The sequence below is a fragment of the Mustela nivalis genome (assembly GCF_964662115.1).
Source record: "Mustela nivalis genome assembly, chromosome: 1".
Classification (NCBI taxonomy): domain Eukaryota; kingdom Metazoa; phylum Chordata; class Mammalia; order Carnivora; family Mustelidae; genus Mustela; species Mustela nivalis.
The window spans coordinates 102187406-102209771 of record NC_139020.1 but is presented as its reverse complement, the minus strand read 5'-3'; the positions used below and the strand labels follow the sequence as shown (position 1 = coordinate 102209771).

Below are 22366 nucleotides of genomic sequence, written 5' to 3'. Positions count from 1 at the left end.
AGTCCTTCCTAAAGCTTATGGTGAAGGAAACTACTTCCATAAAGCAAAATATGAGGAACTGTTTTTGCAAAATTCTCCAAGATCAAGAAATAAAGGCAGGAGAATATAAAAAGCTCTTTTCATTACAATAAATAAATAAGCAGTGCCAACAAGCAGGCGATCAAACCACAGTCCAACTTCAATCTCAAAGCAGTTAGCTATAAACTGTTAGCAGTTGAAAAGTAAACCTGTGCACACAAAGGCACTGTTTAAATTTCTTCTTGTAAGGGTTCTAAATGAAGACCCAATCACTATGCAGTTAAGCGGTATTTCTTGTCCCCCTGAGGCGCTGATCAGTTCTTTTTAATGTGAGAAAACCAGCGGCTCAAAACCCGTCAATGGAGCTCCCACAACAAAAGTTCTGAAAAGCTGAATGAATTGGGTTTGTAATTACTGCATCCCGTCTCCTCACCCCTTGCCGCTTATCTCTTATTCATTCACCTTATATTATTGTCAAGGAATCTTACTCTCAAAATCATTCCCTTACCATTTCACCCAGGGCCACGGAGGAACTTATGACGACAGAGCAGAAAGGGAACACTTGCCCGCCACCCCCCCCCCCACTACACCTGGAAATGTTCAAACCAATAGGTGGGGAGGGAAGGAGGAACTACTTTGTACCCCAATTTACTCTAAGACTGTTAGAACTCCAAGTACTTAGCCTATGGAGCGCTCCATTTTAAAACCTGAATTTTATTGGCAAACAGCAATGTGTGCCCTTTCTAAATTCAGAATCTGCCTGAGTCTCTGAACGCCTGGGACATCTCCACTTAGAAAAGGCAAAGGTTATAAATAAATCCCCACCCCACTCTCCCCAAACTGCAAAGCCCTAAAAGACCTCTCCAGACATGATGTAGAATCTAAGGTAACTTATTATGTTCTTGTGTTTTTTTTCTTTTCTTCTTTTAAAACAAAGACAGCAAATGAAATAGAAAAAGAAACTATAATCCCCCCAACTCTCAGTCGAGGAAAAGGTTTTATGAAAAAGTCAGCTTTAGAATGCCAGGGCTCTGTGTGTATTTCAATCCAAGGCATGGCTGATGGAGAAGATTCTCCTGAGATTTCCTACTGTAAGAATGTGTCGGTTCTAGAAATAAGTACAGCTATTACAACCAAATCTACTAGCAGACTAAATAATTAATTGAAGCGTTGCTCTTTGACCCTGGAAAAGTCCAGTAGGGACACGTTTATAGTAATAATACCTCCGAATGAGCCCTTGTCAAATATTCATTTAGTGGTTAATGTGAGCCATTTTCCCCTGGGACCGTCTGTAATACCAGCTTCCCAGCATTGGCAAGAAACCTTGCTAATCTACTACAGCTCAGCAAAATATTTTAACGCTCTTTATTTAAAGTAGGGGGCGGGGGTGCGGGGAAAGAAAAAAATTGCAGAGGGAACAAACTATAATCTCATCCTTCTACACATTTCCTTTCTATGTATAAGGTTAACAAAACATTAAATTCACCCCTTTGACTGGAAATTGAATGGTTTTAGTGAGCAGAATTATATCCCAAGGAAGGAACTGAACACTACTCAACAACTAACTTCAGCACTGAGAGATAACCATCTCTGGGCAAGTTAATGGATTTACCCCCTTCTTGAAAATCTTATTATAAATAAAATACTGTATGTTCAATATCAATCTAGTCATGAAACTACACATCTTGGGGAATCATTTAGCCCAATCAAGTAACGATGAACTATATGACATTTTCCTCAAATGCAGTTTATCAAAAGAATTTATATTTGCGAGCAAAATAATCTGGCTTTCATTTAGGGAGGGGATACGGAGGGATAGGAGGGAAAATGGGAGTTCTCTTGTTTTAGGCAGACAGTGACAATCACTCAAAATTAGTTCAACTTCCTAAAATTGCTCTCTTCCCTCTTGCAAAATATTTGAACTTGAGCATTTTGCCAGAAAGTTGTTGCTTTTTTTAGTCTGATCCTTTGGGCTTTTATTTTTCCTCCCTAAGGGAGCCCAATGCACTGCAATTACTCTAAACCCTATACATATTTCTAATATATCTCTATTTTTTTCAAATATATACACTCCATATAGTTGATTGGCTCAAATTCCGGGAATATCCTCCCCACCCCCCAGCAAGATCATTTGGATCTTTATTCAAAGTTTCTTTTATTCGTATGTGTGAGCAAGAACTGGCGAATGTGCTCATTACCACGTGAATAATCCGTATATGCATTACAATGGCTGGCCAGGCCGGGGGAAATTCTTTTAGAGTCTCTGCATTAATTAGGGGGGGAAATGCCTCGCTTAGAATTGGGATCTGGCATAGTAATTGTCCTTTACCCTAAAATGATTTTTTTAAAGAAATAAGTGACAACCAACACGCACCAAAAATAAAGCAATCCACATGAAATAAAAATACAGAAAATATGAGAGTATCTCCAGCTGATCCCAGAACTAACATCAGCAACACCACGAGAAATACTTTTCCTGGAAAACGAGAAAGTGCAAACCAACGGGTTGAGCTAACTTAGTGGCTGCAGCCGGTATTTTACTCAAGGGTGGAAGGCGCTGCCGGATTCCAACTTCTCCAAAGTTGTACCAAGTTGGCACAACAAGCCCTTGAAATTGTGGGTAGCAACCCACGCTCTTAAGAATGCCTGACTCGTGGTTCCTGGTCCCCTTTGGTGGGGGAAGTTGCGCGAGGTAAGCAGTAAATAAGGAAGAAAAGTCCCTGAATCGGTCTTACAGATTCTCCGGCTGCGCCAAAGCGCGGGTCGGTTGTGATGTAGAAACATCGCTAATTCAAAGACCATTGGTGATTCCCCAACTTTTCCGCTCCCACTGAGGACAACTATAGTCTTTCTTTACCTTTCCTAGGGCAAAAGAAAACAACAAATCCAATCTTGTTTCCCCACCCCTTTCCCCTCCCCCTACTCCTCTACTACCGTAGTAAAACACGGTTAACAGATCAAAAGCATAATAATCTCCAAATGTGATTAGACCGGACAAAGTAAAATATCTACCTCAGAGTTGATTGTTTTCTTCTTTAATATGGCTGTTGCCTGGCTTCTCTTTTGCTTGTTATCAGCTGCAGAGATATCCGATTTGGGACTACAGGCTTGGACCCGCGCTGCCAATTTAAGAAATGGAATTCGTGGAGGGAGAGAGAGGAAAAAAGAAAATAAATAATAATAATAAAAAATAGCCATAAGTCTGGGGATTTTTTAAGATGCTTTTTGCTTTCCCTTGCCCCTAAACAGGAAAATGTAGAGGAGAAAGTTTATGAAGTCAAGGAACAAAGAAAAGCAAACCACTTGTTTCCTCTCAAACAATAGCAGGGCTGAAGTAACCCAAACACCCACCCAGCAGATGAGCACTTTGCAAGTCTAGTTTGCAATTATTCTGATACAAGCATCATTTCCCCCTATAACCAGGTTTCCAAAGGGCCATTGTGCATTGAGGAAAACGAAAACAAAACCAGACAACCTGGTTCTGATTTGGCTCAATACCCCATCTGCTGAGCTACATGAAAATTTTCAGAATTGACTCCTTTCTGGCAACAAGTGGCATAAATCAGTTTTAAGTATAAGTCCCCATCATGCTTATTCATGCTGGTTAGAGAAGGAGGGGGTGGGCTTACAATATATGTCTCTAATTTCTATTTTAGAAATGACACAAGCATTTCAATTTTTTGAGAGTACTTATTCAATTAATCATTCAGACATTTATTTGTTGCAATTAACATTAACACACGATACTGGACTAGAATATCAAGGTTTTCGGTATCTTGCTTTCTTGGCTGAGCACAGTATATACCCCGAGCAGTCATGTATAATCAGTGTTATCCAAATAAATGAAAGACTCAAGCATAATTTCAGTGTCCATATTTCAAAAATTTATTTATCTCAAACTGTGCATAATGGAGTAAAAACTTAAGTTGAAAATGTACCTGTTATAAGGATGGTTATTAGTTCAAATATATACATGGATTCTCGGCAGACTGATTCAAGTAATACAGAGCCGAATCTTTAAAATACAACTACGGAAAATAAAGGAGGGGGGGGGACCTTAAAATATCACAATAAATTTACAGAAATATTACAAACCATAAGAAAATATTTCAAACACAGTAATTTCATGGTTTTTTTTTTTATCTGAACAAAATGGAAAGTTGGGAAACAAAAGCTATTATAAATTACCAACGAAGTCAACCTGTATGGCCATTTTTGCTTTTAACAGTAAGTTAAAAAAAATTTAGTACAATCTAAAACTTTTTCCTCTTTAAAGACCACGGAGATGGTTTTGCCAGTACTTATTCTAATTTTTCCTTTTGTACAATTTTTAAACAATTAAAATGTCCAAATCTGAATATTTTTCTTCTTTCCACGTTTGCAACTGTCCTAAATTTCAGCTGCAGAATCAAAATTCAGCAAGAAGCCTCTCCTTGAAAAATATTGGCAAATTCTCAGCTTATAAACAATGGACATTTTGATTGCCATGTTTATCTCCATAAATACTGTACAAAAGTTGCTTGCAAATATTAAAACATTTTTTTTTCGTCGCTTGGAGACTAGCTCTAAATATTATTGGTAAAGACTTTTGCAAACTTTCTGCAAAGCTCCTACCGTATCACTAGAACTTTTAAAAAGTTTTGCGTAGTTTTCTTTCCTCCAGATCTATACAAGGTCCATTCCCTCGCCCGCCCCACCCCCCCTGGTTTTCTCTGTACAAAAATAGTCCCCCAAAAAGAAGTCCAGGATCTCTCATAAAAGTTTTCTCGTCGGCATCGCGGTTTTTTCGTGAGTGTGGATGGGATTGGTGTTCTCTTTTGCAGCTGTCATTTGCTGCGGGTGATGATTTTTTTTTTTTTTTTTTTTCTGAGCGTACCGGGTTTTTCTCCATGCTGTTCCTTACTCTCCTCCCCATTTCTCTCGTTTTTCTTTGAAAATTTCTCCCCCCCCTTTAGTTCACTGTCCGGCCCTCACATGTGCGAGAGGGGCAGTGTGCCGTTAATGGCCGTGCCGGGCACCGGGCCGCTCTGGTAGTGCTGGGACATGTGAAGTCTGCTGGGGGCGGCGGGCTCCGGCACCTCGGCGCCGGGGAGGTACATGCTGATCATGTCCCGGAGGTCCCCGGCCTGGCAGGGCGCCCTGGAGTGGGAGGAAGAGGTAACCACAGGGGGGCTGGAGCTGGCCTCGGACTTGACCACCGAGCCCATGGAGCCAAGCGCCATGCCTGGGGTGCCCTGTTGCGAGTAGGACATGCTGTATGTGGGCGAGCCGTTCATGTAGGTCTGCGAGCTGGTCATGGAGTTGTACTGCAGTGCGCTTACGTCGTAGCGGTGCATGGGCTGCATCTGCGCCGCGCCGTGTGCGTTGAGGCCCGGGTGCTGCGGGTAGCCCAGTTGGTCCTGCATCATGCTGTAGCTGCCGTTGCTCCAGCCGTTCATGTGCGCGTAGCTGTCCATGCGCTGGTTCACGCCCGCGCCGAGGCCGGCGCCCACCCCGACCCCGCTCGCCATGCTGTTGCCGCCCGGGGCCAGCAGCCCGCCGGGCAGCGTGTACTTATCCTTCTTCATGAGCGTCTTGGTTTTCCGCCGGGGCCGGTATTTATAATCCGGGTGCTCCTTCATGTGTAGCGCTCGCAGCCGCTTGGCCTCGTCGATGAACGGCCGCTTCTCCGTCTCCGACAAAAGTTTCCACTCGGCGCCCAGGCGTTTGCTGATCTCCGAGTTGTGCATCTTGGGGTTCTCCTGGGCCATCTTGCGCCGCTGCCCGCGGGACCACACCATGAAGGCGTTCATGGGCCGCTTGACACGGTCCGGGCTGTTCTTCTGGTTGCCGCCCGCCGCCGCCGCGGTGGAGTTGCCGCCGCCGCCGCCGCCGCCGCCCCCCGAAGTTTGCTGCGGGCCCGGCGGCTTCAGCTCCGTCTCCATCATGTTGTACATGCGGGCGCTGTGCGCGGGCCCGGCCCGCCGGCGGCCGCCGACCCTCGGCCCGGCCGGGACTTTGGGGGGCCCGCGGGCGGGGGGAGAGGAGGAGGGGAGGCGGGCGGGGGTGTCGGGAGCGCAGGGCTCCACGAGAAAAATCAGGCGAAGAATAATTTGGGGGAAGAAAAGAGAGAGAGAAGCAAACTGGAATCAGGATCAAAAAAAGCGCTTCCCTCCTCTTCTGGCCGATCCTGCCGCCGCCGATGATTGTTATTATTATTTTTTGGAAAGGCTTAAGCCTGGGGCTCAAACTTCTCTCCCTTTCTTTCTCTCTCCTCTTCTTTCTCTCAGTCCTAGTCTTAAAGAGGCAGCAAACTACTTTCCCCCTTTTGCAAACACTCTCTTCTCTGCCTTGACAACTCCTGATACTTTTTTGAACAAGTTAATAGACAACCATCCATGTGATGGGGGCTGTCAGGGAATAAATGGGTTTCCAGCGACCAATCAGCGCGCGGCGGCTCCTCCACTCGAGCCCAGCCTCGCCGCCGGGTTTTGCATGAAAGGGGGCGGGGCCTGCCGCGCCGCAGGCCGCGCGGGGGAGGCCGGGGGAGGCAGGGGGAGGAGGGGGAAGGAGGGAGGGGGAGGCGGCTCCCACAGCCTGCCTGCCAGCCACTGAGAAACCTTTGTATCCCCTCTCGCAGCAACAGGTCACACCACACGCCTTTTCGAAGGAAGTGGGTAAACAGCACTAAGACTACGATTTTTTTCTTCTTGAAACTTAATATTGATTTACTTTTTGGTGCGGGCCGCTCCGTTGAGGAAGGGGCGCGAGAAGCCGCTAGGGTGGTGGGGTGGGGCAGGGCCGAGTGGGTGGTGTAGGGCGACTGTCCTGCTAGTATTTCAGGAAACGGGCGGCGCAGGGGTTGGTGTGTCATTGTTCTCCCGCTCCTCCTCACGCTTCTCCCCAAGTCCAGCCTCTCCGGGGCTTCTCCCTAAGCTCGCTCTTTCCCTCGCCCCTCTTCCTCCACAGGTGCCGGCACTGGCTCACCGGTTTCTCACACTGTCCCCACAAGAAGTTAGGAGACGGAAAGCTCTGTCCTCGACCCTCCTTGCTGCCACACAGTTGGCTCTGGGTTCAGCATAAATCCGGCCTGGACGGTGTGGCCGACTCCACACTTCAGGGGAGGCCGGGCCTGGGGAAGCTGCCGCAAGCAGGCACTTCCCTGCGAGCTCGGCTGCAGCCGGGACGCTCCAGCTTGTCCCCTCACCTCCAGCCACGTCGCCCACCATCTTAGGCTCCATTCAGTCGATGGAGAGAGGAGGCCCCCATTCTCGTGCTCTCCCCCCATTCTCCCCCTGAGCCTCCCCCAAGGCAGGATTTCAGTTGGGCCGGTGTCAAGAGGAGGCTGGGGGAAGAGACAGATCAACAGAAGGGCGCTCAGCAGCTCGGGCTCTGGAGCAGCGTAACGACAACTTCCTGGCATCCCCCGGCCCAGGATGGAGGTGGCATTTGGGCCGCACTCCCAAACTCCCTCCCACGCAGAGTTCCCAGGACTGGAGCAGAACCAGCCCTGCCATTCCCCTGTGACTTGTGCTGTGGTGGCCCGCGCCGCCGGGGTCTGGGGCAGCGCTCCGAGGGGGCGCCAGGCCTGGGAGGCGGGTGTGGTGCGCCCCAGGCACAGGTGCAGGCAGGGCAGGCCGGAAGAACACGGCCAAGACTGGTCTTGGGGGGGAGCCTAGCAAGGCCGAGGCTGGAGGAGGATGGAACGGAGGCGGGGGTAGGGGCTCAGGAATCCTGCCCGCCCAGGACCCAAGAGGGTAATTTTAGCCGCTCTCCCATTGTCCTGACGTAAAGATTTCAATAGGTAGGCGCTCAATGCGGAGAGCAATGGCAGCACGTCCCTTACAAATAGGTAGTTTTGTTTCTCTTGTTGTCGCTACACGGAGTCAAACAAAGCCCCGTCTAAGTTTCCTTCCACTCTCTTGTTGGGATCTTTGTGGCTAAAATGCACTTGACTACAAAGGGTGGGGGGAAAAACCTGATGCCATTTCTTTTTTATAAAGGGCTTAAACCATCAGGGTTACTTATTTTCTTTCTTCTGTAACACTCTCTCCGCCCCCTCCTCCCCTGATCTATCTACCCTTACTCACCCTAAGAAAATGTACTGAATAGTATCTGTCGGCCACGTTCCATTTATTATCTTTACAAAACTTTACTTTTTTTGTTTCTTACTAACCATCTTTCTCCCATAACCATCACCACCCCCACTCCAACTTCTCCAATCCTGCCCTCCCAGGCTTTTCTGTTCCTGTCCAACTCAAAATAAGTATGCTCACTGGAAAACCAGGAAAGCTGAGAAAAAGAATCCTGCAGACTTTTCTTTATAAATTATTATTTCCAATCAGCCGCCCCTCCCCCATCACTTTCTTCTTTTTCTCTAAGTTATGGTTTGTTTTAGTTCTTGGGAACCCGGGGAGGGTGACTGGCCTTCTCGAAACGGATAAATACATGGCACTCTTCAAAACAAAATAACGTCTTCTGTTTATTCGAGGTGTAATAGTAAGCTAAACAGGGACACGGAGATTAAAAAAGAAAAGGTTAGAGGCTCAGAAGACAACACCGCAGCCACAGGCTTTTCAGCGCGTCTGGTGTCAAGGATGTAGCTGGTACGCCCCCTACTGGTGGATTAGCTTTTCCATAATACAGTTTTGCTTTTACCTTTAAAAGAAGGTGTTTGGAAATAATTAAAGGGAAAAAAAATGAGGGGAATGGGAGGAAGATCCAACTAATTACGCGTAATCTAAACAAAAGAAAAGTTAACATATCATATAAGCTATGGAACCAAATCATAAGAATCAGATTTAATTTGCTTAACTTAGAAATGTACATATAACCTCCAGATAAGTAGGAGGTTAAACCGTGGGGAAAAAATAGGTACAAATTATGAGATTCAACATATGAATGAATTATGATTGTCCAGATGCCACGAAGGGCAGACCAAGCATTCACTTCATGATTGTGTATGCGTTGGTCTGCTCTTAGTAGCATTATTCTGCAAACTTTAAAAAAGCTTATGGATAATTAAGTCTGAAGAAAAAAAAAACCCAAGGGGTTGATGTGGATAATGGTGGAGTACATGTATTAAAATAAATATTAATAACGAATGGTTACAGTAGCAATATTTTTAATCTCCCTCTCTCTCAAGGGGTAATAGGAAGAGGCACAAATTTTTCCTTGGGATAATATATAAAAGCTTTTATACATTCTCAGATGCCTGTGTTTGTGCCTGAACTCTATAATAATGCATTTAAGAGGTTAAAGGGGCTGGCTAGGTCTTTTGTTAATTGCTTTTATCATATAAATAAGCTATGGAAATACATTACAATTGTGTTATCATTGGTTGCATTTATTTACAGCTTTATTTTAATTAAGCCTGCTGTACTTATCAAGGCAATAAACTAACTGTGGCTGGCATTTATGCATAATAATGTGCTATGAAAATAAGATTAAAGAAGATGGCGATAGCAGAAACAATTTTCTCATTAGATTTTTTTAGAACATATGCATTAAAAAAATCAGATCACCGGCCACTCTATTTCAATCCGGCACTATCACTGGCCCCTAAATATAATAATAACTATAATAATCACAATAGATGATAGAAGCAGCACTGTTTTAGGTTTATAACAGATGGCTACAGTACTAGTAACAATGCACCATTGACTACTAGGGAATCAAAATAAGACTTGGAAGAGGATGCTTCATCCTTCAAGAATTTAAAAATGTTGCCATTGGCACAATGTATGAAAATTTAAAGTGCTTAATCTAAAAGAAGTATAGCATTTCCCTTTCATGGGCAGCAAAAAGCTGCATACTTTTAAAGCAAGATTAGAAATTAGGAAAAAAAAATGCGTAACTCCTAGGATATTCTGATTTAATTTTGCTCTACTATATAGGCCCAAACCCCAAATCCTTACCTGATTAAGTGTAGCTCAGTTTTATCTTTTACACATTTCTCTCCTAAACTCCCCTTATCCCTCCCCAAGTATTATATCTGAAGCCAACTAACAATTTTGTGGAGCTAGGGGACTGTAGACTTATTTTTTCTTCTTAATGGCAAATAGAGGTTTAACTTGCAGTAATTAGGTGAGAACTAGCCAAGCATCTTACTATTATGATGCTTGTTAAAAAACGCTTCTTTTCTGCATCTGCATTTGAGTGTGTTCCCCTCCTCTCTTAATCTTCTTATGGAAATGAAGGCAAACGGCAGGGAACCTGCAGAGTCTTGGAGAATGTCCTTGTTAACTGGAATTTCTCAGCATTGCTAATTAGCAGAGTTTGACGACCACCAGTATTGGGGGGAAAGCTCTGTTTAACCACTCACAAACCATTCCGAGGAAGAGCAGACTAATTTTATTTTGTAATTAAAATCTGAAAAGGGCCCTATTTGACAGTTAGGGCTATGAGAGTTTTATCTCCCCGTGAAATAATTACTGCCTTGATAACTCAATTTTCTGAAAAATGTCAACTGTGGGCTCCAAAAGTTTTAATTTCATTACGTAAGGAAAAAAAGAGAAAAATAGAAGAAAATGTACAGAAAGGCTTTCTAATTCTGGAAGTGGTTAAATATATTAGGAGCCAGATTTGGCCAAATGAAGGGTTTTTTTTCCTCCCTTTTTTGTTATGCTTCCTCCGGATCCTAACCTTCCAGCCTTCTTCACTGAAAGCGCCCATGGCAGTGGCCATACTGCAGTGAAAGAGATCATATCAGTGGTGTGGTAAGAGGCACAGAAGCTAAAAAAAGAAGTACGGCAACCCAAGAAAAGTTTCTGATTTTAAAAGCAAAAAATAAAGGAAAATTCCAACGTGTAGGACAATGCTGGTGCAATCTGGTAAGGTGACATTTTATTGATATCTATCCCCAAACACAACAAAACTGAGAATTGCAGAATAAGGAGACTGGTATAAGCCAATTTAAAACATGTTTCCTTTTTCTCCCTAAATTAACCCCCCCCCCCAAAAAAAGTCCCTCAATCCTTCCAAATTGGAGCATGCCACAAGACTTCCAGAATGATCAACACCTGATTCTTCAAGATACATGAAACAAACACAGATAAATGAAGGTAAAGAAAGGCACTAGAGAATTTCTTTTCCTTACAAAAGCACCACATATTTTCCAAAAACTCTAAGTCTTAAACTGGAAAAAGTTAGGATATTGAAAGTAAGAGCAAACATTAGAATTGTGCTATTATCAAACTTCACTTGCTTTAGACTACGAAGGATCCCTCACAAGATCCTAAAGGGGATACCACAATTTTTAAAAAGCAGTTTTCAAAATGATAGAAAGCCCTTCATCTACATTTCCTCCATTTTCTTCCTGTTGCCAAACTTGTCAGATTTTGAAAGTGGGAAAGGTTATTGACAGGAACTATAATAAATGTTTCTAGATGACACAAAGAGCAAGCATGTATCTCTATCCCTTTTTATTTACTAAAACATAGATATGCATATGGATGCATGGTGGATGGGCAATTTAAAATTGTTTAATTATATTTTTTCTTCTTGTCTGTCCCTTCAGCACCTTGCCTTTAATTTCCAGAAGTGGTATTACACATAACAAATGAACAAGGGGATAACAAATGCTATTTCAGTCCAGACCCAATTTCACCAAATAATTTCACTCAAGAGCTGTAAGGACCCTTGAAACCTAAGGAATGCAGAGCTGCTCTGAATCCAGCTCCTTTTTATACTCACTCTCTTTCATCTGATTCCCACTGATGAAATAAATACATTTTAAAAGGAACTCAATGATATAAAGAAAACCAAATATATTTCCCCCTTACTTCAAATTATAGCAACAAAAGTAATATATAATCACTTGTGTATGTCTTCAGGGCTATATATAACAATCATCATATCGCTTCTAGTATTACATATATATGTACCTCCTTCATATATTCCAGCTCAAATATTTCCTGGAAAAAAGGATTCACATTTCACAATTTCATTTCCATTTCTGAATTATCAAGCAGTTTTAACGTAAGAGCTGTCTCTGCACTGCAGCTGTTGTCCAGGGAAAAACATAGTATGCCCATTAAATGATCTAATTATTTTAAATAGAAATTCCCTTAAAAAAAAAAAAAAAAAGAAAGACAAACTGAAACAGCCTCCTACCAGTGGTTTTCAGTTATACTGAAAAGAAATGAAACTATAATTTTGATTTTAAAAATCAGAAGAAAGGAATGAAAAGCGAAAATAAAACCAGGCAAACAGAGCACCAGGAACTGCAAGTGGGCCAACAAACCAATGGCCCTTTCACACCTCTAAATCATCGCTTGAGAGTCTAAATACATATCTCCCTGACTGACCACACTATCTTGTGCAATTAATCATACCAAAGGAACAGGGTTTCCTTAGAACCCGAGTTTTCCAGTGACTAGGACTATTACCGTGATTTTAGGAAAAAGATGATGGTCTTAAATTCTCCAAACTGATTATTTCCTTTAGATGTGACCACAAGTTTTGTGGGGAAAACAAACCTACAGCTTCCTTAAGATTTCTCTGGAGCATATTAAGTGGCTCATGAATGACATCCCAGTGCATGCCAGGCTGCACACTCACTGCAGCGGCAATCCACCACGGAGGGAGAAAGTCTCTCCCTTAGTCTGGCTCCTTCTAAACTGCTGAAGTGGGATTTTGTCTTCTCCTGGAGATCTCATGGTGCACACTGCTTCTGTGTTACTTCAAGTTCCCTTTCCAGAAGTACCACCAGACATAACACAGACTCAAAAAGTGACAGTGCTCAACTACCTCAGAAGGCAGAGGTGTTTGGCACCTCTGGAAACAAGTTGGGGAAAGAAATGAGATCAGCTTTACCTACAGGAGGGACAGGAATACTATAGAAGGAAAAGGAAGAAAGTCTTTCACCTGTTTATATGAAAAGAAGCTGAAAGCAAATCATTGGGGTGAAAAAAAAATCACCTACAGTCACCATCAGCCCTAAACAAAACTACTACCCACTTTTTCTCAGAGTTGCAGCTGTGGCTAGCCTTGGAAAGTGCTCTAAATCAATGGGTACACCCATCCTGGGTGGCCTGGCACCCTCAAGGCCTCCCATTGATATCTGGAGCCCTCTACCAAAAGCTCTTTTGGCCTCAAAAGAAATGTCTGAGAAATCTGCCTTCCCAGGGGCCCACTTCTGCTCACCCTCTAGTGCCCCTTTCCAGCCCTGGCTCAGATGGAGTTGGGCTTCCAAACCCATCCCAATGGAATTCTCAGATGGCTAGCCTGATAATCTTTAAAGGCTCCTTCAGAGCTGTGGCTCTGACTTTTATCTCCTCTCCCAACCTTCTGCCCTTTTTGTAGGCTCTCCCAATTCCTTTTCCCTCCTGCCCCACCCCCGCTCCTTAATTTGAAATCATTGACAGGATAGGCTGTAATGAGTCCTTCAGAAACTGTTATGATCTACAGTGACAGTCTCTGCACCTAATTCTCAGATTATTGACAAGCACCGTGGGCTCAGTGGTGTCAAGTTGTACTTGTGGTTTCAACACCTTTCAGCAACCCACAGACCAGCTGGGCCCTGGAGGACCTGGAGTCCTAAGAGTTTAGCTGCCCCTTGCGTGGCAGAGAGATGAGTATCTGTCTGTATCTCAGCTCCCTCAAGTCCGCCTGGGCTTTCTCCCTGGTACCTTGTCTGTTTCAGGGTTAGGTCAAAGGAATTATAAAGGCTCTTCAAAGCTTAAAACAAAGCTTAAAAACAAAGCGAAAGAGCAAACTTAATAAATGAGGGCTCATCCGTAATAATCAATCAGTCATCTTCTCCACCCCCAAATAGTTACCAAACTCCAAGCCACACAGCCTGGCTTTCATAGTGAGGCTTGGGTTCATCAAGAAGGGTCTGAGGTATGGGAGGGAGAGGGAACTTGGAACTTGGCACAGACTCAGTGGGCCCAAGCTAGGGTGGCCCATCCTCTGAGATTGCTCTCAGGATGGGGCACCATTGACTACTCTTAAAGCAGGGCGCTCAGCCAAGAGGCGCAGGCTAAGGCCTGGACGCTGGGACAAGAGACCCCAAATGCCCGCTCCGCCCCTAAAGGGCTCTTTGCTCTTGCAGAAAAACGGGGGCCTGTTGCCAGCCGGGGTGGTTTTTCCTGCTTCTAAGGAGTCAGTCACTCGCTGCCCTCTCCCCAGTCCCCAAAGATGGAAGGGCTGTCTTCCCGCTGGCTGCCCTGGGGCGTGGGATTCCCGCAGGGGCTGAGGCCGCCTGAAACCACAGAAATGACACTGCGCTGTTAAAGCTGGGTGGCATTCCCAGGCCTAGGCCACCCACTTCTTTAGTTCTCTTTCATAAACTAGGGGTTGCGCTTTCTTCCTGGGCCCTGGGAAGTTGGGGACACACAGCCCGCTTGCAGCCAGGTGCGACTCCTCCCCTATCCCCCCTCCCGGCTTCGCCCTCCAGGTTGGAACCCCTTAGGGGCGGAACCGGGTCGAAATCTCCAGGCCACTGGTATAGCAAACTCCACATCACTTCTGAACAGCAAGTATATACTCCCTTTCACGGGTCGCCTCCAAGATTCTGCAGGCTTTGGCCTCCCCACCCACCAGTAGCCTTGAACAGCGGCTGTCACGCACCGTTTGTTGGCGCTGGTTCCAAAACTGGCCCGGATTTAATCGTTCTGTAACGGGACTCGTTTTTTTTGTGTGTGTTTTTTTTGTTTGTTTGTTTGTTTTTGTTTTTTTTTTGTTGTTGTTTTGTTTTGTTTTGTTTTTTTGTAAAGCAAAGGGTGGGTGGGTTGCCTGTAGCGGGGAATCCCGCTTGCCCGTTATTTAGATAGGATTCCGGGTAAAAACTGATCAAAGCCTTGATTCTTTTCCTGCCACGGTATCCAAAGTTATTTATTGAGAAACACAAGCCTAGATTCGATTCTGGAATCAAATGGAGAAGACATCTCTCATCGCACTGAACACCAGTTCCCTTGAAAACACAATCTCGGATCCAATGATTTGGGAAAGTGGGAGGAATAAATGTAAGAACAACTTAAACTTGCATAACCACAGTATTAAATATTTTTAAAAGTAATTCTGTTATGAAAATTAATCTGGTTTCAACAGGGAAATTTAAAAAAAAAAAAAACCAACCTCTTAACTTCTTAAGATTCTTATCTTAAAGTTAAAATTGTAAGTACATCCCCAAAGATTGAAATCATAAAACACCTTGTTGAGATCATCTGTTCCTTTAACACTGGAATTGTTTCAGTTTGATTTTAAACACCTAAACAAACCCATATTTCCCCATCATTTTACATTCAGAAGGTCTGTCATTTCTATAGTTTATCTTTCTGAAAGAGTTCAAAGTGTACTTCTAGCCTTATTTGCTCACCAAAGAAAAAGCCAAACCTCTTTCTTATGTAGACAGGTACTTTTGGAAGTGTAAAAATACTCCTCTTCCCCTAGGATAATTTGGATTTCTGGTCATTGAAAATGCTGAATTTCAAAAGAAAATACTCTTTACCATTGGCATACCTTCCCTGAAGTCCTATGGCTGAGATGCTGAGATAAAAGAAGAAAGGTGTCAGGCACCTGTTTCTTAAATAATATCTGGAATTTAACTGCCATCCCAGAAAGGAAAAGTTTGATCAAGATTGGTTTGGGGGATGCAACACATTCAAAGCAGAAACTGGCCTCTTAATTACACTCTGAAAATAAACAAATAAAAACCGAGCAAGTTATTTCGTTTACTCAGGGACTAGGGGCAGTTCTTGAAGGACCTCGGAGGACATACAAGATGCTGCTGACAACGTCAAAAGAGCAAGCAGAAGCACCTTCCGTTTCATTATTATTATTTTTTTTAATGTGGACAGAACGGGAGAAGTAATTTGCTTGGTTTTCCACTGCTACAGAAGAAAGTTCTCTCTCTCTCTTTCTTTTTAAATCATGCTTCTCTACGTGTTTTACTATCTCAGATTCTAAAAAGAGTCCCAAACCCAAAAGGGGGTAGGGGGTTGCAGGGATGTGAGGAGGAACAGGTTAGTCTTTATTTTTTATTGAATTAAAATTGTATCATCTCCTTTTTATTTTTTATTGAATTAAATTATATTATCTTTCAAGGATATAAAAACTTGTTTCCTCGCCCCATCTCCTTTCTGGAGGGTAATAAAGAGTTTTATCTAACCCCAGAGCAAGGTTCTCGCGATTTCCAGGACTGGCGCTGTGCATCTCCTACTGTGTCCAACAGGGGGCGCTGGTCACGAACCTGCGCCGCGGCTCAGCGCCGCTTCACATCTGAGCCGGGTTCCAGCCCCGGAAGGCGAGAGCCGCTCGCGGGGTCGAGTACAGAGCTTTAGTCTTCGTGGATAAAAAGAGATTAAAGGCTAAATTCTTTTTTTGGGTGTGTGTGTTGGGGGGGGGGAGGGTTATCAATTTTAACCAACTACGAAAATGTAGAGCTTTTTTATCCTTTGATGTTCTTATAAAGAAACTCCTATTGGTTGAGGAATTACACGGTTTCTGAGCCAACACTGCAGCTACAGTGTGGGGGAAATTATTTAATTAAAAATATATTTTTCCATCTGTTCACATGATCTTTTTAGAAGTACTTAAAAAGCTGACACTGATCCCTTTGGCCTGTTAACCCTGCCCTAAGTTTCAAATACTTTAGCTATTTCGAAGGCCCTTCTATTAATTTGAAGGGGAAAAATAAAAGAGACCCAAATATTTAAATCCCCCCCTAAACATTTACTGTTCTGCGTCCCCCCCCTTTTTTTCCCCTTAAACAGTGGCTTTTGTGTGATTGACATATTTCACGACTGCCGATTCTGCAAAGCCAGGTATAAATGACAAGAAGCGGCTCTAAAAAAAAATCTGATGTTGGACTACATAACACCCATGTATAAGATGAAATCTAAATAATATTGTAATCCACCCACCCCCACCCTAACTTAAAAAAAAAAAAAAAACCTTCACCTGTATTTAAATAGCGTGTCTTTAATTACAGCAGTTGGGGATGCATGAGGCTGAAATGAAATTAGCAGTCATTACCAGTCCTTTAACTCTGTGGTGCTTTTGATCAGCACTAAATTAGCTTTCCAGTCCTAACAAAGACTCTACAGCAAGCAGTGGGCTGTAAATAAGACAGCGCGACCTGCCCTCAACACCTTTTCTCTTGTCAATCATAGCTCTATCATTCAGCCCAAGATTAACCTTTATCTACCAAATTTAAAAAAAAAAAAAAAAGAACGAAAGAAAGAAGAAAAAGAGAAAAGAAAAAGGAGGCCGGAAGGAAAGGCCCCTGACTACCGCATATCGCAATAACTGAGGTTCCTAGGAGGCCCCTTTAAATTGTATTCTAATGTAATGAGTTTGTGTCAGAATCTGCAATTTCCAAATCATGCCCCCCCCCCACCTCAGCCCCCAAGACCTCTTCAGTATATTAGAAGAGTCACAATGCTGTTCAGGTAGGAAAGGAATCCCTTTCTCCATATTACTAATTGAGCATGGGCCACCCTCCCTAAGTCAACTGGCCAGTGGCCTCTCCTCCTCTATTAGTCTAACAAAATTTTGGGAGAGGAGGAGATGTTTGAGGAGAAAACACTGATAATTTTAAGGCATATGCATAAGTTTCCGGGATGAAAACAATCAATTTACTCCACTAATAGTCTCTAGTTTCTAAGCCTGCGGAGAAAAACCACCAACAGCAACAACAAAAACCCAGCTGCTTTTCCCAGTACTGAATTAAAAAAGTAAAACATTGATTCATATTGCCATTAGAGGGCGCCAGAGAGCAAGCCCATCACCTCTCGCACAACTTCCCACAGAAGCCCTCCTAGCTTCCAGCTCCGCCATGCTCTGTGATTCCTTCTCTCAGGTAATATTTCCTGCTTATCCTGTCCTCTTGTATCTCTAGCCCCCTCAGTGTCAATCTCTATAAAGAATGAGGTGTCGCCATGTCCCTTTCCTTTGCTTTTTTTCACACCCCCTCCCTAACTACCACCAAAATAGTTAAGACGCCAGATGAAATAGTAGCAACCCCTTAATGATATGTACCTTTGGGCTCAAATCACTCTTTCCATTCTATGTAACCTTGGTCTGGAGAAGGATTTTTTTTTTTTTTTTTTTTTTAAGGAATGAAATGCTAGAATTTGACATTTTTAAGATGGAAGCCTGAAATTTTTCATTTCTGCATTTCTCTCTGGGGGCTCACGGATTTCTACATTTTCAAAGAAAAAGAAAAACACACACCCTTGCAAGGCAACTGATTATGTTCAGCACTAAAACTGTTCAGAAGAGAATAAAATAATGTCTTCATTTCTGCATTTGTTAAAGAAATCAAAATTAGCATTTATTTCCAAAAGTTAACGCTTTCAGACTTAAATCTGCCTGTGTTAAATGACTGCCACACAGGGTGTATTTCCAGATCTCTTAAAGGTCAAAAGAAAAAAAAAATAGAATGAGGGGAAGAAAGTGAGTTGGGGGGGTGGGCGGAGAGGAGTGAGCTAGCAGTGAATGTCAAAGTTGGGTTGCAAGCTACTTACATGTCCATGCCAGATCAGGGTGTTGTCTTGTAGCAGTTTGATTGGCAGGTAAAAAAGCGAAAGAACGTGAGGGCTTCCTGAGCCTCTTGTCAGCCCAAGCTTGATCACTTCTCACCGGACAGAACGAGTTGAAGGAGCTTGCAATTCCCCTCTCGTCCTCCATCCAAGGCACCGTGAATCCATTTCGGCTTTTCTTCCCCCCAGTCTCTCCATCAGCCTCCTGCCTTCACCCGCTTCGCCTTCCACCAGCCTCCAAGACCTAGCCTAGCGTTGCCACTGCAATCCCCTGCAACAAGAAAAATCGTTTATGGCTTAAAACCCCAAATGGCTGATTTTTTAAAAGAGAGAGAGAGAGAGAGAGAGGGAGAGGGAGAGAGAGAGAGGAGTGAGAGGGTGAGGGGGAGAGAGGGGGAGCGAGAAGAATGCACCCAGAGAACAACAAAAAAGTCAGTTATCCTAACACTGCTCTATCCCCCCACCGTACAGAAGAAGAATAAAAAAAAAAAAGCTTTATGTTTTTTCAGTGGGTATTCAAAGATAATTTGATGCCATTGTTTCTGCTACAGATGGTTCTTTTAAATACAATAACACGGCTCTTTGTGCAGGCTACCCACAATAAAAATCGAAAGCGTTCCCCTGAATAACCATTTTGTTCTCTCTTGTATGGGGCCAACAAAAGATGCCGTGAGGTAATGGGTTCTGTTTATTGAAGCCATAGAATAGGGGTTTGATAAAGATTTTTTTAAAGCAGAAGACCTTGCAAGGTCGGGCTGATCTCTTCATATTTTTTTTATTAAAATATTTGTCCAATAGATTATTCCTTGGTGCAGCTGCAGGTTTCCTCCTCAATTTTTAATCAGCCCAAACATCTGTCTCTTTGAGGAGGCTTTAAAAAAATCTGCAATTGTATCAATGGTGCAGTAACCTAAAAACCTGAGTTTTTAGGCTCAGTGCAGGCAAAGGCAATGGAGTTTCAATTCTATTTGGGGTGGGGTGAGATGGGGTTGGGGGAGAGGAGACACAACAATCCCAGAGAGACTGAAGAAAATGAGGCTTCCCTCCCTCCCCACCCCCCACGCCCCTGTTGACCATGCACAACTTGCATGAGTCAGATACAGATCACTGAGGACTTGAGGTATCTCTCCTGATCTCTGCAAGCTCCCATCCCTGCATGCATGTTGGATGGGGGCTAGGCAGGTTTTCTTACCATGCTTGCCTTCTCCTCTGGTTAGGTCTCCAACCTTGAAAACCTAGGATGGGAGCCCAGGGGGAGGAGTGGAACAAACTAAAGAGTAGTCTCTAGCACCCAAAGGGTCCCATTCTTGGCTCTCTTTCATTCACTGTTAGCTAGCTTTGACTCATTGATTGCTATCCTGCCAGGGGACTGGTGGCCACAGCCTGCCTGTTACAGCGCCGCATCCCCTCAGGCTTGTTCTCACAGCCACCCTGCTTCCTCCTCGGTTCCATGCGGAGCCTCTGCCTCTCCTAGGCGGGTAAGCCCTGCTACCTAGACTTAGCTGAGGTCAGTATCAACTTTGAGAGAGCCTTGGAAACCCTCAGGCAATGAGGACGCTGCAAGGGGAGATGGCTAGGTTTGTCTACCTTTCTATAGGAATTAATGCCAGGGCTCTCTAGGCCTCCAATAGCCCAGAGTGACAGTAATCCACTTTCATGACTTGTGCTCTGTGTGTTGTCACTGTGGCAAGACAATAGTCTGGGAAAATGGCTTTAATCATAAAAACAAGTATTCATTGGGTTCTCTATCTCTGCCCCTTGCCCCATTTAGTCCTCCTTTTCTTCCCACAAACCCAGTCAAATAAAAGAAAGATAAATGCTCAAATGAATGCCTTGACAAAACTGATCTTAGCTTCTACTTTCCCTTTTGGAAACAATACTGTTACTGGTTTACATCTGGTCTGGAAGTCACCTAATAAGGGATTCTTGGGGACTATTACTTAGACACCTGTTACAGCCTTCCCTATGAAACTTGAAAAACAAATTTTAAAAAAAGGGCAGAAAATTAAACAAATTTTCACATGATTGTTCCTCCGTAAATCATTTTAGATCTCAGGGCGAACACCTTAATAGGAGTTTGAAAAGAATGAAAGTCAGGGTGGTACCAAAAAGTTATGCATGTCCCAACCCTCTCTGGATCAAGAAAAGTGGGTTTGTATAAGCAATGTCACTGTGTTGGGGAGGGGAAATGAAGAGCGCAAATCAAGAGCCCCCTTTAATACAACAGGCTAAGGAGTGTGTACCTGTGACTTCAGGCACGGTAAGAAAAGTGGGGAGCATTATGCAAAACTGAAAGTCCATAGTAGAAACATTTCTTCCAACTAAAGGAGTGGGAGAGGGCAAATGTAAATGTTTACTCCAGTGTTTATAACTTTGCATTAAAAAGGTAATCCACTGAAATAACCTGGAATGATCTCTTCTTGCTTCCCTTGTCATATTTTTTTTCTGAATATCAAAACTTACAAAAGATGTCCCAACCTGATAAGAAGCTATTTTTCTTTTTCTTTTCTTCTTCTTCGATATTTTTTTTAAACGAACTGAAATAAGAATCTGAATTGTTGTCCTCTTTCCACTGAGGGAGGGGCTTGAGCCCCCCAATCTAAGTCTGTAAGATAGGAAGGCATCAGTGAGTAGCCTAAGGTGACTAGAGGTGAGTAAACCTCACACATTTTAACAATTAAATCTATTCAATCCCAGACATAAGGAAGTTCAAAATCTTTCAAATAGTCTCATTTTCTTGTGAAGGATTAGGAAGATCGTTTCTGGAGGCAAGTCCCCTAAAGTCTCAAATGCTGAAATGCAGTGACACTCTATCTGACATGGGGGAAGCCTCAGCCTTGAACTAAAACAAGAAAAAGAAAAAGTGTAATGTGTTAAGGTGAAGGGCCAAAGTGGCAAACTGCCGTGGTAGGTGAGGGAATCCAGAATGAGTCGTCTGCAACTGGAAAACTGCTTTTTAAAAAATCTTTCTTTATCCAGAAACTAAGCTGACTGGTCAGCTCCTTTTCTCAGAGCAAACACATACTACCAAAACGATCCTAAGTTGTGGAAACGGCTTTCTGTCGAGGTTGAGGAGTTCATGTGAACCGACTTATGGGCGTTTATAGGGGACTCTGAATTGGAAACTTCACTATTGAGACGTGCTTTGGGGCCAAAGCAGAGCTCTCCAATTCTACAGGGGCGAAGCTGTCCTGGGTAGATGTGGGGCTTTACCTCAGGCTCCTACACTGGGATGCCGGTGAGTGAGTGGCATTCAGCACGAACAACTCAGTTTGAGGAAAGATGGAAGGAAGGGAGAAAGAGAAAGGAAAGGTAGAAAGAGCATTAAAAGGAGGATTTATGCGAACTAATGGCAGAGAGGATTAGCAAGAGGGGCGCCCGGACCTGGTTTTAAAAAGGAGAGTGCTGCCTGTAAGGAAACACTGTACGCACGATCAGGGTCTAGATGTTCCAGCGACCCAATGGGCATACACATCACGACTTTTACAGAGTGTCACGCATTAGCCACCAGCTACCGTGCAAGCTACAGCTTCCTTCTCCCCAAGCAATCAATCATCCACTAGCTGGCCGGTCTACCCTCTACGTGGCCGGTCTACGTGGAAGTCAGTCGGACCGGGACGGCTCGGCTCGGGCCCCCAGACCCTCGGCCTGGCTCTGGCTCTGCGGCTCGGCCTCCCGGCGCCAGCTCTGCCGGGGCCCGGAGGCGCGGGGCGGGCGGCGGCGGCCAGCAGTTTCTGCTCTGCACGGTCAGCCGGGCTCAGTAGGAGCGGCCGCGCCAGGTCGGAGGGGGCGGCTGCTTCCCCCATCCATGGAGGCCGATAACGGCGAGTGCTACTAAATATACCACGAGACTGGGAACGTGTTGCTCCCCTCAACTCGCC

At 44.1% G+C, this 22366-nt stretch overlaps 2 protein-coding genes and 1 long non-coding RNA gene across 4 annotated transcripts in view; 1 reads left to right on the top strand and 2 right to left on the bottom strand.

The window, feature by feature from the left end:
• LOC309871580 (uncharacterized protein) overlaps positions 1–22366 on the bottom strand; it is a gene marked incomplete at its 5' end in the record, with an annotated part of 709738 nt that overhangs the window by 24086 nt on the left and 663286 nt on the right. For both annotated transcript variants that reach the window (XR_014315356.1, XM_082744737.1), the window contains 2 exons: positions 3031–3137; positions 18471–18756. The remainder of the gene's footprint in view (positions 1–3030; positions 3138–18470; positions 18757–22366) is intronic.
• On the bottom strand, positions 3880–6413 carry SOX2 (SRY-box transcription factor 2). The gene has a single exon (XM_082744724.1). It carries the CDS (start codon positions 5952–5954, stop codon positions 4989–4991), a length of 966 nt encoding a protein of 321 aa, XP_082600850.1. The 5' UTR covers positions 5955–6413; the 3' UTR covers positions 3880–4988.
• Positions 17156–22366, top strand: part of LOC309871618 — a 110795-nt gene continuing 105584 nt past the window's right edge. Inside the window, exon 1 of the long non-coding RNA XR_014315381.1 lies at positions 17156–17803. This is a non-coding gene — a long non-coding RNA (uncharacterized lncRNA). The remainder of the gene's footprint in view (positions 17804–22366) is intronic.

Bases quoted from the DNA above. Each gene is read 5' to 3' on its own strand.
- SOX2 (XM_082744724.1), bottom strand. From the start codon at position 5,954: ATGTACAACATGATGGAGACGGAGCTGAAGCCGCCGGGCCCGCAGCAA.